The sequence below is a fragment of the Musca autumnalis genome, unplaced genomic scaffold, assembly GCF_047663935.1.
Source record: "Musca autumnalis isolate F117 unplaced genomic scaffold, ASM4766393v1 scaffold_1, whole genome shotgun sequence".
In the NCBI taxonomy this organism is placed as follows: Eukaryota; Metazoa; Arthropoda; class Insecta; order Diptera; family Muscidae; genus Musca; species Musca autumnalis.
In genome coordinates, this window is record NW_027411644.1 from 65,012,063 (window position 1) to 65,031,781 (window position 19,719).

Genomic DNA, 19,719 nt, shown 5'->3' on the forward strand with positions numbered 1-19,719 from the left:
AATATTTTAAAAAATCCACGTTGTCAAAATGTATTTTTCAAAAATCCACGTTGTTAAAAAATATTTTTTAAAAATCCATGTTGTCGAAAAATTGTTTTTAAAAAATCCATGTTGTCGAAAAAGTATTTTTAAAAAATCCATCTTGTCGATAAAATTTTTTTAAAAAATCCACGCTGTCGAACAAATATTTTTAAAAAATCCACATTTGTTGAAAAAATCTTTTTACAAAAATTCACGTTTGTTGAAAAAATATTCATAAAAAAATCCACGTTTGGGAAAAAAAATATTTCTACAAAATTCACGTTTAGTGAAACAATCTTTTTAAAAAAAATTCCACGTTTGTTGAAAAATTAAATCCACAATGTCCTATTTTTATACAAATTTACAATTATTATAAAAATATTTTTTAGAAATCCACTTTAGGATATTTCTTTTTGGAAAGGGGGCTTCGCAAAAATCGCTTTATTGTCATTACTGAAAGCACTACCCAAAAGTTATCCCTCCCAGCAGCAACAACAACGTGTAGTAAAACATGAACATCAGCAACTATACAACATTGATGTGTTTTTGTTGTTGTTTTTGTGTTGTATGAATATTGTATTTAGGCTTTTGTACTTAGAAGGTACTCCAAACAGAAAAAAAACTGCCAGCATAAAAATCTTTTTTAAAAGCCAACAGCAGACAGACAGAGAGCAGAAAAACAAACAGCAACATAAAAAAGTGGATACAAAATAGCATCAACAGCACTAAACTTTAACAAAAAAGCGCTAAAATGGAAAACAATAGAGACGAAAAGAGATCTTGTTACCCTCCTAGTCGATGTATGATGATGGGCTGTTGTTACATGTTGCTGGAGTGTTCATTTTTTTGTGTTAGAGAATTTTAGGATTGGGGGAATCGCTAAACATGGCCCTTTTGTCAAGAGTGCCAAAAAGGAGGGAGAGATTTCAAAGCATTTATGAATATTTACAGAAAAAAATACGCATTTGATTGCAAATTTCAGATTCATTGATGATGATAAAGCAGGGCAGAAATACAGGCGAGAGCAGCGAAAGAAGTTGAAGATGTTAGGCTGAATGATTGCTGCCTGATGTTATTGATGACGGGATGATAAGGCCGGCATTGTCATCACCTCTTGGTGCTACTTCTTTTCAAGATCTTCGGGAACAATGGAGGTAAATACAATGAAGAACATGTCCCTACCTGATTTTAGTCTGGAGTTATTTTATTAATAATTTTCCCCTTCCATAAAATTATCATAAAATAACGGAAATCAATATTCAATATCAATTTATAAAAAATCCTTGAATTGTTTTCTTCGAGAGGGAATGACTGCTTTCATTTTTTTGGAAATTGATATCCTTTGTTCTTTCTTTTTTAATCTTGATTTTCAAATTTAAACTTTGTCACGTAATTCCACGACTTTATCATTTTTATTCCACGAAACATACCACCAAAATTTCCAATAAAGTTTCCTTAACTATCCGTTTGAGTACTTCATGGCTTGCTTCTGTCATTGAATTGCCACGAGGAAATTGAATGAATGTCCTTCTCATCCTCTTTTTATAAAAGAACAAAAACCCAACCATCCCTTCGTTGTTATTCTTTTCAACTTCCACTTGTGGTAACAGTTACCTTGTTGTTTGTTTTTTTTTTCATTTTGTTTGTCGTTACAACAGGAAATGCACATTTCTTAAAACCGGAACTTACCAGCACTTCTGACTTGCCAACTTCATCCATTTGTATGTGAATACATAGCTTGTGGCGGGCTACATTAATAAAACTTTATAACTTGGTCATACATCAAAATTTACATACCTGCAATGAAAGAAAGAAGAGAAAGAGAGAGGGGTGAGAGTGAGTTTTATAAAGTGTAAATAAAAAATGTAGTTTCTACAATTAAACAACAAGAAATGAATAAAAAACAAAACACCTTAAATGTCATTTCCTACTCGGAAGTACTTATGAGGCACAGAGAGGTTGGGACAATAACACAAAAAAAAACAAAAAACAAGTTTTTAATAATAAATAGAAGCACTGGCAGCCACCCTTCTGGGGGGTTTTGGTGGTCTTCCATAGATAGAAAAAAATATTCTTTAAAAATCCACGTTTGGTGGTCTAAAGGCCTCTACAAAAATATTCTTTAAAAAATCCACGTTTGGTGGTCTAAAGGCCTCTACAAAAATATTCTTTAAAAAATCCACGTTTTGTGGTCGAAAGGCCTCTACAAAAATATTCTTTAAAAAATCCACGTTTTGTGGTCTAAAGGCCTCTACAAAAATATTCTTTAAAAAATCCACGTTTGGTGGTCTAAAGGCCTCTAAAAAATATTCTTTAAAAAATCCACGTTTGTTGGCCTAAAGGCCTAAACAAAAATATTGTTTAAAAATCCACGTTTGGTGGTCTAAAGGCCTAAACAAAAATATTGTTTAAAAATCCACGTTTGGTGGTCTAAAGGCCTCTACAAAAATATTCTTTAAAAAATCCACGTTTTGTGGTCTAAAGGCCTCTACAAAAATATTCTTTAAAAAATCCACGTTTGGTGGTCTAAAGGCCTCTAAAAAAATATTCTTTAAAAAATCCACGTTTGTTGGCCTAAAGGCCTCTTTAAAAAATCCACGTTTGGTGGCCTAAAGGCCTCTACAAAAATATTCTTTAAAAAATCCACGTTTGGTGGTCTAAAGGCCTCTACAAAAATATTCTTTAAAAAATCCACGTTTTGTGGTCTAAAGGCCTCTACAAAAATATTCTTTAAAAAATCCACGTTTGGTGGTCTAAAGGCCTCTAAAAAAATATTCTTTAAAAAATCCACGTTTGTTGGCCTAAAGGCCTAAACAAAAATATTGTTTAAAAATCCACGTTTGGTGGTCCAAATGCCTCTACAAAAATATTCTTTAAAAAATCCACGTTTTGTGGTCTAAAGGCCTCTACAAAAATATTCTTTAAAAAATCCACGTTTTGTGGTCTAAAGGCCTCTACAAAAATATTCTTTAAAAAATCCACGTTTTGTGGTCTAAAGGCCTCTACAAAAATATTCTTTAAAAAATCCACGTTTGGTGGCCTAAAGGTCCCAACAAAAATATTGTTTAAAAATTCTACGTTTGTTGGCCTAAAGCCCCCAACAAAAAAATTCTTTAAAAATCCATGTTTGGTGGTCTAAAGGCCTCAACAAAAATATTGGTTAAAAAATCCACGTTTGGTGGTCCAAATGCCTCTACAAAAATATTGTTTAAAAAATCCACGTTTGGTGGTCTAAAGGCCTCTACAAAAATATTCTTTAAAAATCCACGTTTGATGGTCTAAAGGCCTCTAAAAAAATTTCTTTAAAAAATCCATGTTTTGTGGTCTAAAGGCCTCTACAAAAATATTCTTTAAAAAATCCACGTCTGGTGGCAAAAGCCCTCTAAAAAAATTGTCTATAAAAAAATAAAAACTCCACGATATCATGTCACTGAGATTACCTCTTCCTCTAGGCTATCTTTCCCCTCAATGCAATTGTTTACCGTGATCATAGTTTTGTTTACTCAAGATTTGTATAGCTTGCTGTAGTTATGCACAGTTAGCCTCATATTTGCATTGGTAATTAACAGCTAAAGTTTTGAGTTGAGTTTTGAGCTAAGAAATGCTAAGAAGAAGAATTTTTTTATGACATTTCACAAGACCAACTTTAGTTACCACAATGTCGTTAACAAGCTAACAACAAAGTAGAAATAACAATTTGGCCAAAGTTAAAGAAAATGAAATTTTATTTGGTAATTAAACTACAAGGTGCATACATTAAATTATACAAGTGAAAAAAAAGAAAAAAATACCAAATTTTGAAAAACGTGGTATTTTTAATTGCAAATAAAATATATTTTAAAAAATATTTTTTTTTCGACAAACGTGGATTTTTTAACAAATAATTTTTTGCCAAATGTGGATTTTTTTAACAAATATTTGCTTGTCAAACGTGCATTTTTTATAAAAATATTTCACCAAACGTGGTTTTTATATAAATAATGTTCCAATATACGTTGATTTTTTTAAATTTTTAATTTTTCAACTTGATTTTTTAATTTTTAATTTTTCAACCTACGTTGATTTGTTAAAGAATATTTTTTCAATAATTGGAGTTTAGAAAAATAATTTCTCGCCAAAATTGGATTTTTAAAAAATATGTTTTCAATAAAAGTGGATTTTTTAAAAGTTATTTTAAAAAAATTATTTTTCAACAAACGTGGTTTTAAAGAGGATTACAAAAAAAAAAAAAAAATTGCAACAAACGTGAATTTTAAAAAATATTTTTTTCAACAAACGCGCAATCAAAAATATATATATATATATATATATATATATATATATATTTTTTAATATTTTTATTAAAAAAATAATATTTTTTTAGTAAACGTGGAATTAAAAAAAATAATATTTTTTCAACAAACGTGGAATTAAAATAACAATATTTACAAAATATATTAAAAAAAAACAATTTAAAACTATTAATGAATGAAGAGATGATTTTTTGTAGAACAACAGGTCAACAATAAAAACAACAAAGGACATTTTTTTATCAATAAACGTAGATTTTTTTAAGAATTTTTTCCAACATTTTTTTTTAATATTTTAAACTTAAAAAAAAACTTTAAAAAAATATTAAAAAACTTCAAATTAGAAAAAATCAATATTTGGACTCTTTTAAAAAATAATTTTCAATTAAAAAAAAACTAATATTTACAATTTAAAAAAAAACTTTTTTGAATATATATTTTTATTATTATTTATATTTCCTATTCTTGAAAAATATATGTTTGGTTCTGTTGCAGAACTGCAAGAATTTACTAATTTTTACTATTTTTCTTTTCGATATAATAAAGGATAAGGTGTTATCGTAGTAAAAATTTTTAGATTCTTGCAGGTTTTGGACCAGGCATATTATTTAATACTTGAAATATTTGAAAAATATTTCTTCAATATTTCGAGTTTTTGAAAAATATTTTTTCAATTTTTAGATTTTTTGATTATTTTTTTTTCAATATTTTTAATTTTTGGAAAATATTCAGTTTTTAATTAGCTTAATGTTTCCAATTTTACAAAAATATTTTTCATTTTGTTCAATTTGTGAAAAATATTTTTATAATATTTTTCAATTTGTAACAAAATTTTTTTTTTCAATTTGTTCAATTCTTGAAATACATTTTTGAAAAAAAGTTTAGGATTTCCAATATTCAGAAACCACCACCTATTCTTGTAAAATATTCATAAATATTCATTACAGTAAATTTTTCAAAAATATTTGCTCAATATTGGCAGTTTTTGAAAAATATTTGTTCAAAATTTTAACTGTTTGGAAAGTATTTTTTTATATTTTTAATTTTTGAAACATATTTTTTTGAATATTGTCAGTTTTCGAAAAATATTGTTCAACATTTTCAATTTTTGAAAAAATTTTTGAAAAAAAATTTCAATTCACTTTTTTAAATGTTTTCAAAAAACAAATTAAAACAATTAATGAATGAAGAAAAGGATTTTTTGTAGAACAACAGGTCAACAATAAAAACAACACAGAAAATTTTTTCATCAATAAACGTAGATTTTTTTTAAGAATTTTTCCAATATTTTTTTAATACTGAAACCTTTTAAAAATTGTCTTTTTAATAATTAAATTTAAAAAAAAATCAATATTCAAAAAATATTTTTCAATTAAAAAAAAAAAACTTTTTTAAATTTTTCTTGAATATATATTTTTTATTATTTCCAATTCTTGAAAAATATATGTTTGGTCTGTTGCAGAACTGCAAGAATCTACTAATTTTTATTATTTTTTTTTATCGATATCATAAAGTAAATAATTGAAAATTCTTGCAGGTTTTGTAACAGGCATATTGTTTATACTTTAAATTTCTGAAAAAAATATTTCATCAATATTTCGAGGTTTTGAAAAATATTTTTTCAATTTTTAGATTTTTTGATTATTTTTTTTTCAATATTATCAATTTTTGAAAAATATTCAGTTTTAATTAGTATAATGTTTCCAATTAAAACAAAAATATTTTTCACCATGTTCAATTTGTGAAAAATATGTTTATAATATTTTTCAATTTATAAAAAATATTCTTTTCAATTTATTTGATTCTTGAAATACATTAAAAAAAACATGTTCAGTATTTTCAATATTCAGAAACCACCACCTATTCTTGTAAATTATTCAAAAATATTCATTACAGTAAATTTTTCAAAAATATTTTCTCAGTTTTTGAAAAATATTTGTTCAATATTTTAACTGTTTGGAAAGTATTTTTTATATTATTGTTCAACAGTTACAATTTTTGAAAAAATATTTCAATTCACTTTTTAAATGTTTTTAATTAAAAAAATATACTTTAAATTGTTGAAAAAATATTTCTCCAAAATTTCTAGTTTTTAAAAAATATTTTTTCAATTTTTAGATATTTTTTTCAATATTTTCAATTTTGAAAAATATTCAGTTTTTAATAATTATAATGTTTACAATTGTAAAAAAAATATTTTTCACTATTTTCAATTTTGTGAAAAATATTTTTAAAATATTTTTCATTTTGTACAAAATATTTTTTTCAAATTATTTAATTCTTAAAATTCATTTAAAAAAATAATGTTCAGTATTTCAAATATTCAGAAACCACCAACTATTCTTGTAAAATATTCATTACAGTAAATTTTTCAAAAATATTTCCTCAATATTTGCAGTTTTTGAAAAACATTTGTTCAGTATTTTAACTGTTTGGAAAGTACTTGGTTATATTATTGTTCAAAATATAATTTTTTTGAAAAAATATATCAATATACTTTTTAAATGTTTTTAATTAAAACAAAATATATTTTTCAATATGTTCAAATAATATTTTAATAATATTATTGAATTTGTAAAAAAAATATTTTTTTCAAGTTTTTAAATTTTTTAAATATACTTTTTCATTAAAAATGGATTTTCAAAAATTTTTTTTCAATACCTATTTAAAATTTTTTGAAAAATATTGTTTATTGTTTTTAAAAGTATTTTTCTATATCTTCTATTTTTAAAACATATTTTTTTCATTTGAAAATTAATGCTATTTTCAATTTCCTCTTTTTTTTGAAGAGTTTGATTTTTTTTTCAATATTTCCAACTTTTGTAAAGTGAATTTTTTAAAGAATCGTGCTTAAAATCGTGAATTTTTTAAAGAATATTTTTAGAGAAATCGTGGATTTTTTTAAAGAGATATTTTTTTAAATCATGATTTTTAAAGAATATTTTTATAAAAATCGTGGATTTTTTTAAAGAGATTTTTTTTAAATCATGATTTTTAAAGAATATTTTTATAAAAATCGTGGATTTTTTTAAAGAGATTTTTTTTAAATCATGATTTTTAAAGAATATTTTTATAAAAATCGTGGATTTTTTTAAAGAGATTTTTTTTTAAATCATGATTTTTAAAGAATATTTTTATAAAAATCGTGGATTTTTTTAAAGAGATTTTTTTTAAATCATGATTTTTAAAGAATATTTTTATAAAAATCGTGGATTTTTTAAAGAATATTTTTATAAAAGTCGTGGATTTTTTAAAGAATATTTTTATAAAAATCGTGGATTTTTTAAAGAATAGTTTTATAAAAATCGTGGATTTTTTGAAGAATATTTTTAGAGAAATCGTGGATTTTTTAAAGAATATTTTTAGAAAAATCGTGGATTTTTTAAAGAATATTTTTAGAAAAATCGTGGATTTTTTAAAGAATATTTTTAAAAAAATCGTGGATTTTTTAAAGAACATTTTTATAAAAATCGCGGATTTTTTAAAGAATATTTTTATAAAAATCGTGGATTTTTTAAAGAATATTTTTATAAAATTCGTGGATTTTTTAAAGAAAATTTTTAGAAAAATCGTGGATTTTTTAAAGAATAATTTTAGAAAAATCGTGGATTTTTTAAAGAATATTTTTAGAAAAATCGTGAATTTTTTAAAGAATATTTTTATAAAAATCGTGGATTTTTTAAGAATATTTTTAGAAAAATTGTGGATCTTTTAAAAAATTTTTTTAGAAAAATCGTGGATTTTTAAAGAATATTTTTAGAAAAATCGTTTATTTTTTAAAGAATATTTTTAGAAAAATCGTGGATTTTTTAAAGAATATTTTTAGAAAAATCGTGGATTTTTTAAAGAATATTTTTAGAAAAATCGTGGATTTTTTAAAGAATATTTTTAGAAAAATCGTGGATTTTTTAAAGAATATTTTTAGAAAAATCGTGGATTTTTTAAAGAATATTTTTAGAAAAATCGTGGATTTTTTGAAGAATATTTTTAGAAAAATCGTGGATTTTTTAAAGAATATTTTTAGAAAAATCGTGTATTTTTTTAAAGAATATTTTTAGAAAAATCGTGGATTTTTTAAAGAATAATTTTAGAAATATCGTGGATTTTTTAAAGAATATTTTTAGAAAAATCGTGGATTTTTTAAAGAATTTTTTTTTGAAAATCGTGGATTTTTTAACAATATTTTTAGAAAAATCGTGGATTTTTTAAACAATATTTTTAGAAAAATCGTGGATTTTTTAAACAATATTTTTAGAAAAATCGTGGATTTTTTAAAGAATATTTTGACAAATATCGTGGATTTTTTAAAGAATATTTTGACAAATATCGTGGGCTTTTTAAGAAATATTTTTAGAAAAATCGTGGACTTTTTAAAGAATATTTTCAGAAAAATCGTGGATTTTTTTAAGAATATTTTTAGAAAATTCGTGGATTTTTTAAAGAATATTTTCAGAAAAATCATGGAGTTTTTAAAGAATGTTTTTAGAAACATCGTGGATTTATTTGTTAAAGAATATTTTCAGAAAAAATCGTGGACTTTTTAAAGAATATTTGAATTTTTAATTAACGTGGATTTTCTAAAGAATACTGTTATAAAAAATATTTATTTTTTAATTTACGTGAATTTTTTAAAGAATATTTTTTAATAATCTTGGAGCTCTTAATTAACATGGATTTTCTAAAGAATATTGTTATTTTTTTTCAAAATATTTATTACAATTAAAAATTATAATAAAAATTATATAAAAAAGCACTAGCAACTATGTCTATCGGCCTTAAGAATATGTTTAAAAAATCGTGGATTTTTTAAAGAATATATTTATAAAGATCGTGGATTTTTTAAAGAATATTTTTATAAAAATCGTGGATTTTTTTAAAGAATATTTTTATAAAAATCGTGGATTTTTTAAAGAATATTTTTATAAAAATCGTGGATTTTTTAAGAATATTTTTATAAAAATCGTGGATTTTTTAAAGAATATTTTTATAAAAATCGTGGATTTTTTAAAGAATATTTTTATAAAAATCGTGGATTTTTTAAAGAATATTTTTTAACAATCGAACATTTTTAGAAACATCGAAAATGTTTTTGATGAATATTTTTGTATAAATCGTGAGTGTTTTTGAAGAATATTTTTTAAAGAATATATTAAGAAAAATCGTAGATTTTTTAAAGAATATTTTTTTTTTAAATTGTGAATTTTTTTAACTATATCTATAATTAAATAATCTCCTTTCAGTTTTCTTTCACTTATGTTTTGTTGCACCCGCCTCAAGTGATTCACAAGATTATGACAATTTACGACCTCATCTGAATATTGAAGATATCGCCAATACCATCAGCAATGCCTCCATAATCATTATCGGCAATAATAAGCAACAATCAATTGCCACTGATGTCCATGATGACGACGACAACGACCCAGTTATTATTCATGATGATGATGAGCCAAAACAACTCAAGGCTTCTCTCAATGAAGAACAGATGTTACAATTGTTGCCCACTTACCACCCATCTGTCGCATCAGCCACCGCCATTACCACAACAAAAAGGACTAAAACAGATTTGCCTTTGATTCAAACATTATGGTTTACTAATCAGCAACGGCAACAACAACAACAGCAATTCTGGTGGTGGTCAATGCAACAAAGACCACCACCAGCTACACAATCTTTGGTCGGAAACGCCAACAACAACAAAAACCAAAACCATTATCCATTACCAGTCACAGCAGTATTCAAATCCATTAATGAACATTCAAGAAAATTAAATAAATTAAAGGTTTTCCAAATCAATCAACAACAGAGGAGAGCGGTGGCCCAAGAGCGGGGGGTTAAGGGGTATGAGGAGTATGGAGGGCCAAGAAGTGATGAGAGAATTGTTGATGCTGGTCAAACGAGTGGTTTCTTAAAATCATTTGAAATGTATCATCAGCATCAACAATATCCCGGCAATGATGCTGTGATGAGAAGATGGCCAAATGTTGCGGTAAATGAGACAACAACAATAACATCATCATCACCAAGAATAGCAACATATAATGAAGACAACAACAACAACAAAAGTCTGCAACAATTAAAATATCTAAAACTCGATGAAGGCAATGGTTTGCTTCCATTATCATTTGGACAATTGCCACAATTTCAACAGCAACAACAACAAGACAGAAAACTATTTTCTCCCTCGCCCACAGAAAATTTACAACAACAAACAATTGCAGCTAATGCATCATCATTCTCTGATGATTATCATCAGAAGCAGCAACAGCAGCAGTTAGCTGATTATCGTCTATTCTTTAATGCCGAATATCACACAGAATTCTATTTATATACCGTCAAGAACACCAACAACAATGACATTCGAAACATGAAACCACATATCCTTACAACAACACCAAGGGAAAAAATGAATAAGAACCAAATACCTGAAAGTGACACTGTAGAAAATTCCCAACATAGTTTAAGTGCCCTAAACATGGCTATCACAATCAGCAGCAGTAGCAGCACCAACATCAGCAATACTCCTCTGCCAGAGACAAATTTAACAAAACATCCATTAAATGGCGAACGACATCACCAAAGAGTCCTTAATGTTGTCACTGACACAATTAGCAGTGTATTTGGCGTTAATACTCGTCCTGTTGCTGACAGCATCCCTGGCATACATTTCGAACAATTGCAATTGTATAATGCACGAGCATTGAGACAATCACACTTTAATCCCTTCAATCCAACCAGGTGAGTTCAATTCAATGCTCACAATGAAGATAGTGGAATAACGAAGAAAAAGAGAAGAGTTTAGGTGGCCAGCATGTTTTTCCGGATTTTAGTTACAATTTAGGGGGAATTCAATTTTTATCAGATTCGTCCGTTTTACCTTTGGCAAAAGGAGATTTGAAGATGGCAAACAATTTGTTGGTTGATTGAAAGTGGTGGTAACATGCATGATTTAACCCAAAGAGCAATGCTGCTGGCATGCCTGATGATGCCTGTAGGGATGGACATTGATGACATAGTTTTCAAATGATGGAGGTTTTTAAAATTTAAGAAAATGTTTGGGAATTATTAAATGACATTTTTCTACTAACGTCGAGTTTTTAAACATATTTGTCCACAAATGTGGATTTTTTAAAGATATTTTTCCACATACGTGAATTTTTTAAAGGTATTTTTCCCAAAAAAAAAAAATCGCAACTCTTTTTACTATTCTTTTTGTTGACTAATGTTTTTAATATTTCAAGTTTAAAAATAAATTTATACTTCCAATTTTTGAAAATGTTTTTAATATTTCCAAATTAAAAATAATAATGTGTCAAACTTTTTGAAAATAATTTTTAATATCATCAGTTTTTGGAAAATGTTTATTCAATACTTAGAATTTATTCAATTTTTTTTAATATTTTCATTTTGTTTAATATTTTAATTTTTGAAAAATATTTTTTTTCAATATTTTTCATTTTATTTCTTTCCATTTTTTTCCATTATTTTAAACTTTTGAAAAACTTTTTTCAGTTTTTAAAAATTGTTTTTTGTTTCTAATATTTCCAATTCTGCAGAAGTTTTTTAATACTCAAAATATTCTTTTAATATTTTCCATATTTGATAAACAGTTTTTGAATATTATAAAATTTTTCAATATATTTTTATTGAAAAATATTTATATTTTTTCCCACATTTTAAATTTTTGAAAAATAATTTTCAAACTTTTAATTTTTGAACAAAAAATTTAACATTTTCAATTTTTAAAAATTGTTTTTTTTTAATTTTTGAAAAATATTTTCCTGAATATTTTCAATTCAAAATTTTCAATATGTGAAAATAGCTTTCAGTACTCTTAATTTCCAAATTAAAAAAAATAATGTGTCAAACTTTTGGAAAATACTTTTTTAAAATCACCAGTTTTTGGAAAATGTTTATACAATTCTTAGAATTTATTAAACTTTTGACTATTTTTATTTTTTTAATAATTTAATTTTTTTAATATTTTTTTCAATATTTTTCATTTCATTTCTTTTTCATTTTTTTAATATTTTAAATTTTTGAGAAAGATTTTTCTAATATTTTAAAATTTTGAAAAACTTTTTCAATTTTTGAAAATTATTTTTTGTTTGTAATATTTTCAATTCTGTAGAAGTTTATTAATACTCAAAATATTCTTTTAATATTTTCCATATTTGATAAACAGTTTTGGATATTATAAAATTTTTCAATATATTTTTATTGAAAAATATTTATATATTTATTTGTTTATTTTTTCTCACGTTCTAAGTTTTTGAAAAAAAAATCAATTTTTGGAAAATGTTTTTTTAAACTTTTAATTTTTGGAAAAATTAACATTTTCAATTTTTAAAAATTGTTTTTTTTTAATTTTTGAAAAATATTTTCCTGAATATTTTCAATTCAAAATTTTCAATATGTGAAAATAGCTTTCAGTACTTTTAATTTCTGAAAAATATTTTTTCAATATTTGCAATTGTTAAAAAGTGTTTCTTCACTATTTGAAATTTTTAATTTTTTTTTTTGAAAATTGTCATTTTTAAAAGTATATTTTTTGAAGTATTTTATTAATTTTTGAAAAATATTTTTTAAGCCATTCTTGCAATATTTTTAATTTAAAAAATATTTTGTTAGTATTTAATATTTATAACATTTTAAAATTGATTTTTTAATATTTTAACTGTTGGGAAGTATTTTTCGATTTCTGAGAAAGATATTTTACATTTTTGAAAAAAAAATTTTGAAAATTGATTTTTTACATTTCCAACTTTGAAGAAGTTTTGAATAATATTGATATATTAATTTTCCCATATCGTAAATTAAAAAAAGCTTCAATTTTTGAAAAACATTTTCCTAAATTTTAAATTTTTGAAAAAAATTTCCAAAATTTAAAATTTTTGTTTTAATTTTAAAAAAACATATTTTTTTATAATTTTCAATATTTGAAAAAAAAATCCAATATTTGCAATATGTGAAAAATGTGTTTAGTAGTTTTCATTTTTGAAAAATATTTGCAATTGTTAGAACAATTTTTTTCTATATTTTAAATTTTAATTTTTTTTTTTGAAAATTGTCAAGTTACATTTGTGAAAAACATATTTCGTTACAATTCCTCAATATTTTCAATTTGAAAAATATTTTTCCAATCTATTCAATTTAAAAAGTATTTGTTAAAATTTTAAATTTCTTAAAAATAGTCTTCTCAATATTTTCAATTTTTGAAAAATACTTTTTCAATATTTCGAAATTTTTAAAAATATTTTATGTTTCCAACTTTTGAAAAATATTTATTTAAAATTTTTGAAAAATGTTTTCAACTTTCAGAATTTTTGAAAAAATATTTGTTAGTTTTTTAAAGTTTTGAAAAATATATATTTTTTTAATATTTTCAATTTGTGAAAAATATTTTTTTTAATTTCCAAAAAAATTTTATTATTTCGAACTTCTGTAAAAAACATTTATTTAAAATTACCGATTTTTAGCAAATATTTATTCAATATTGCCAATTCTGAAGAATTTTTTTGCATTCAAAATATTTTTTAATTTCAATTTTTGAAAAACATTTTTAACAAATATTCGACTTTAGAAACATATTTTTTCCTTTATTTTTATTTTTTTTTTCAATATTTTTAATTTTGAAAAGAATTTTTCCAATATTTTTATTAAAAAAATATATATTTTTTTACTATTTTAAATATTTAAAAATATGTTCTCCAATATTTTAAATTTAAAAAAAATACATTTTTTCCATTATTTGAAAACATATTTCAGTATTTTTAATTTTTGAAAAATATGTTTCCAATATTTGCAATTGTTCAATATTTTTATTTTTAAAAATATATTTATTTGAAAGTATATTTTTTGGAAATTTTAACATCATGTAACAAAATTGTTGCAAAGTGATTTTGAAAAATATTTTCCGTTATTATATATCTTTGAAAAAATAAGAATTGGAAATATTAAAATCAAATTCTTATTTTTTTATTAGTTTTTTAATATTATCAATTAAAAAAAATATTTAAAAATTCCAATTAAAAAATATTAATTGTGGATTTTGAAAAATAATTTTTTACTTTTTTCAAGATTTCCAAATTCTTTCCTATAATGTTGTTGAAAAAACAGTTTACAATGTTTTTAGTTTTTGAAAAATATTTGAAAAACTTTTTCAAAAATATTTGAATTTTTTTTTTCAATATTTATGGCGTGTTTCTCTAAAGGACTGGGTACATAAGCTGCCTCGCCTGATTGCCTTGCTTTCCTGCTTCATTTCTGACATAATAAAAATAAAAGAATAAAGAAGTCCGAGCAAATTTCGAGCTGGGCTGCCCTTTTCTTTTTTATTCTTTTATCAGAAGCAAGCAAGGCAATAAGGCGAGGCAGCTTATGTACCCAGGCCTTAAGACGATTCCAATTCAAATTCGTTTGAATTACTACCAAGCTCCTATTGTTGTAGATAATGTTTGTTTGATTGAAAACAAAAATGAATCATATATTTGTCAAATACCAGAATTTTGGTAGTAGTTCAAACGAATTTGTATTCGAATCGTCTAAATGAAACAGGCCCTTAATTTTTTGAATTTTTTATTTAATATATTTATGTCTTTGTTCAATTTTCTTAATTTCTAAAAAAATGTGTTTTAATATTTTAAATTTTTGACAAATATTTTCCAATTTTTGAAAAACATGCTTTTTATATATCAATATTTAAAAATTTTGAAAACCATTTGCAATTGTTGAAACAATTTTTTCAATATTTCCATTTTTTAAAGTATTTTCAGTATTTTTAATTTCTAAAATTTTTTCGGTATTTGAAATTTTATGGAATTTATTTATTTTTTTCAATATTTGCAACTTTGGAAAAATATTAAATTGAAATTTTTTGGAGAATTTTCAATTAAAAATATTCTTTTCAATATATTACATTTTTGAAAAAAAAAACATACTTTCAATAAACGTGAATTTTAAAAAATATTTTTCAGTAATTTTAAATTTTTGAAAAAGATTTTTTTAACAGTAAATTTTTGAAAAAAGTTCTGCCAGTATTTTCCGTTCTAAAATTTTTTTAATATGTATTTTCAATTTTGAAAAATAATTTTTTAATATTTTTAATTTTTGAAAAGTATTTTTTCAATAAACGTGGATTTTTAAAAATGTGTTTTTAACATGTTTAGTTTTTGAAATATATTTTTTCAGTAAGCGTGGATATTGAAAAATATTTTTCGTTATTTTAAATTTTTGAAAAGAATTTAAATAATTAAAAGTTCGATGAGAGAGAATCAACTCCACAGCCGAAATGTCTGATGAGCCGCTTTACCAACGGCGAAATATGCACAGTGGTGGTTGTATGGGTTCGAATGTTCGTCTTTCCTTTTTCACGTGCAAAAAAGTAAACGGTCATTAAGCTCGATTCCAACGAGAAATTAATTAAAATAAACATTTTTAATGTTAAACATATTTTTTCGATATTTCAATGTTTTCAATAAAAAATATATATTTTCTTTAATATTTTCAAATTAAAAATATTTTTAATTTTTTTCTGTATTTTAAATTTTTGAAAAATAATTTTTTTTAATATTTTCTATTTTTAAAAATATATTCTCCACTTTTTGAAAAATATTTTTGTTAAAAAATATTCTTTTTTTTTACAATATTTTCTATTTTTAAAAATTTATTCTCCAATTTTTGAAAAATATTTTTTTAAACATTTTCAATGATTGGCAAGTATTTTAAATTTTTTGAAATTTTTTTCAATATTTTAAGTTTTCAATTTTTTCAAAGATTCCAATTCTAAAAAATGCTTTTCATTTTTTAAACTACTTTGATTGATTTTTTTTTTGTTATTCTCCTTTCAGAATTCTCATCCACGGCTGGTTAGGAGGTTCAACAGCTGGCCTCTATAACACCCTAATACCAGAGTTACTTTCCACTCCCAATATGACATATAATGTAATAACTGTAGATTGGGGTAGGGGAGCCATTGCCGATTATATAACAGCCAGTTATCGTGTTAAACGCGTTGGTAAGGTTCTGGCGAAATTCATTGATTTCTTACATCGAGAATCTGGCATGCGTTTTGAAGATCTCCAATTGATTGGTTTCAGCATGGGTGCTCATGTTGCTGGTATTGCTGGAAAACATTTACAAACAGGACGTTTATCGCTGATTTATGCCTTGGATCCTGCATTACCGTTATTTCGTTATGAAAATCGTGAAGAACGTTTGGATCTCAATGATGCAGAATATGTTGAAGTTCTACACACCAGTGTTGGTTCTTATGGCTATGATCGCCCACTGGGTCATGTTGATGTGTATATTAATTATGGCACCCGTCAACCGGGATGTTATCTCAAAGAGTGTAGCCATTTTAGGGCATTTAAAATATTTGCTCAAGCTTTGTGGAGGGAGGAATTGGAGGGTATTGGTTGCAGCGAAGCTATGTGGCAGGAAATGGTGAGGGAAAATAAATGTCCACTTGAAACGGGAAAGAAACTGCAAATTGCCAGGATTAATGGGAGCTTTAATAAAACTCTAATGGCAAGACGACGTGGAGTCTATTATCTCTTGACAAATTCTCATGCTCCGTATGGGATTCAAAGGGGTTTATAGTTTGGACGATGTTGTTTTTGTAATGAAAAATTGTATAAAAATAATTAAAAATTTTGTAAAAAATTATTTTTACAATATAAAGCCATTGTAATGATACTTTGTAAATGTCGGCTTATCTTACGAGTAGCGGGGTTGTTTGTTCTCCGAAAAGAATGCAATTTTAGTAAACGAAAATAGAAAATGTCGAAAGAAATGAAAATGTTGAAAAATAATCATCAACAAAATTGTGAAATGTACATTGTTGTCACACATAAATGCATGTTAATATACATAAAGGAATGTGTACAATTTACACTTAGATGAAGGGTAAGTAGGGATATGAGAGCCTTTACTATTGCACTAGTGACATAGTCAAAGTTCGAGGTAAGAGATATTAGGTTGTGAATGTAAAAACATTTGTGTATAAATTTGTATTTAAGCAAAATTTTGTATATGGCTATGAGTGCGGTGCGTATGATTGACAATATTTTTTTGTATTCGATGGGGGAAATTATTCATAACTTTTATATCGAATTGGATTTGCAATTATTGAAGGGGAAACGGTTTGAAATAAATGGGAGATTATTATCTCTGTAGACTCCTAATAAGTTTTTAATTCTACTGGAATATGTAATTAGTTTTATTTCTAAATAACCATTTTATGTTATTTTTCATGTGGTCCCATTGTGCGTATAATTAATAATAATTATTGGCAGACTTTGGAAAATCGACTATAACTTCCCAACCAAAAAATGTTTTGTGATTTTTTAAATGGAAAATAATTAAAAACAATTACAAAAATATTCACAACAGATGATGGTGTCTTTTTTGAAGTTCTCAATGCCACCATAGCCTTTTAATCTCCAAAATTTGTTTTATTGAGTCAGTATTTTAAAGCGGGATTTTTAGTTTACACGTCGTTATGTTGCTAATGGAAGTACAAAATAATATAAACTTTATACATGCCTAAAAATCTTTAGATTTGCTTAAGCGGCAATGAAAGTCTTTAGTGAAATATATATGATATACTTCTGTTTATGTGCACAGGAAAAAAAATATTACAGTAAAATCTAAATAAATATGTGTGTATACGATGAAAGAAAAATCAGGAAAATCCACCAAAAATAACCTTTAAAATCAATTTTAATTTGTGGTGCCATAGTGCGTATGACTATTAATAATTGTTGGGTTATTTTGAAGATTTGGCAATATCTTCAAAGTCTCGATGTGTTCACTTACCCGTCAAAAGGAAATTTATTAACAACAAATAAAAGAATAATCACAGAAAAACTCTTGATGATTCCTGCTTCTTTAAAGTATTCAATGGTGCCCTGATTAGAGAAAATTATTTTATTTGGGTAACATTTTAAATAAAAATGACTTTCTTTTATTTTCAAACAATTAATTTCTTACATTTTAATAAAAGACAAGTTTGTGTGAGAAATAACGCACGAAAAAATTAGAAAAATCTAACGAAAATAAACTTTAAAATAAATTTTAATTTGAGGTGCCATAGTGCGTATGACTATTAATAATTATTGGGTTATTTTGAAGATTTGGCCATATCTTCAAAGTCTCGATGTGTTCACTTACACATCAAAAGGAAATTTATTAACAACAAATAAAAGAATAATTAGAAAATGATTTTATTTGGGTAGCATTTTAAATAAAAAAGACTTAGATAAAACGCAACAAAAGTCGTTAGCGAAATATATTCGATATATTTATTTTATATTCCTAGGGAAAAACAATCCAAAAATTTTTCAAAAATACCTACCCACCATATTATCTTCTATTGTCACACATTTATTTCTTACATTTTAATAAAAGACAAGTTTGTGTGAAAAACAACGCACGAAAAATTAGAAGAAGCCAACGAAAATAACCTTTAAAATAATTTTTTATTTTTAGTACTATAGTATTAATAATTATTGGATTTTTTTTGAAGAGTTTAGCATATCTTCAGAATCTCTACTTGTTCCCCTATTTTCCAAAAGGAAAATTATTACCAACAAATACTAGAATACTCACAGAAAAATTCTGGATGATTCCTGCTTCTTAAAAGGATTCTATGATCCATTGATTTTAGAAAAAAATATAAACTAATTTAAAGGGTTTTGGTTTTTATGTCATTTTTCATGTGGTCCCATGGTGCATATAATTAATAATAATTATTGGCTGACTTTGGAAAATCACCTATAATAAATAATTAAAAACAAGTTCAAAAATATTTTTAAGATTTCGCCATATCTTCATAATCTCGATGTGTTTACTTACATATCAAAAGGAAAATTATTAACAACAAATAAAAGTATTATCATAGAAAAATTCTTCCAATATTTCCCATTCCCAATTTTTTTTAATATTTCCAATTTTTAAAAATATTTTTTCAATAAACTTGGATTTTTAAAAATATTTTTTAACAACACTTTTTGAGATATATACAGTAGGCATGGATATTGAAAAATAATTTTCGTTATTTCAAATTTTTAAATGTTAAAAAGATTTTTTCAATATTTCCAATTAAGGAAAGCTTTTTTCAATATTTAAAATTTTTGAAATACACTTTTGCAGTATTTCCAATTTTTAAAAAATATTTGTAAAATATTTTTAGTTTTTGAAAATCATTTTTTCGTATTTCAAATGTTTGAAAAACATATTTTTTTAATATACCCAATTTTCAAAAATATTACCTCAGTGCTTTCAATAAAAATATATATATTTAATATTTTCAAATTAGAAATATTTTTAAAATTTTTTATTTTTTTAAATTTTTGAAAAATAGTTTTTTAATATTTCAAATTTTTTAAAATATTTTTTTCTAAAT

At 24.0% G+C, this 19,719-nt stretch overlaps 2 protein-coding genes across 6 annotated transcripts in view; one reads left to right on the top strand and one right to left on the bottom strand.

The window, feature by feature from the left end:
- LOC141390389 (uncharacterized) overlaps nt 1-16,913 on the top strand; it is a 73,496-nt gene extending 56,583 nt beyond the window's left edge. Inside the window, exons 2-3 of the mRNA XM_073963300.1 lie at nt 9,551-11,048; nt 16,160-16,913. Coding sequence (XP_073819401.1) covers nt 9,551-11,048; nt 16,160-16,913 — 2,252 coding nt within the window. The remainder of the gene's footprint in view (nt 1-9,550; nt 11,049-16,159) is intronic.
- Nucleotides 1-19,719, bottom strand: part of msi (RNA-binding protein musashi) — a 576,326-nt gene that overhangs the window by 94,482 nt on the left and 462,125 nt on the right. The window lies entirely within an intron of this gene.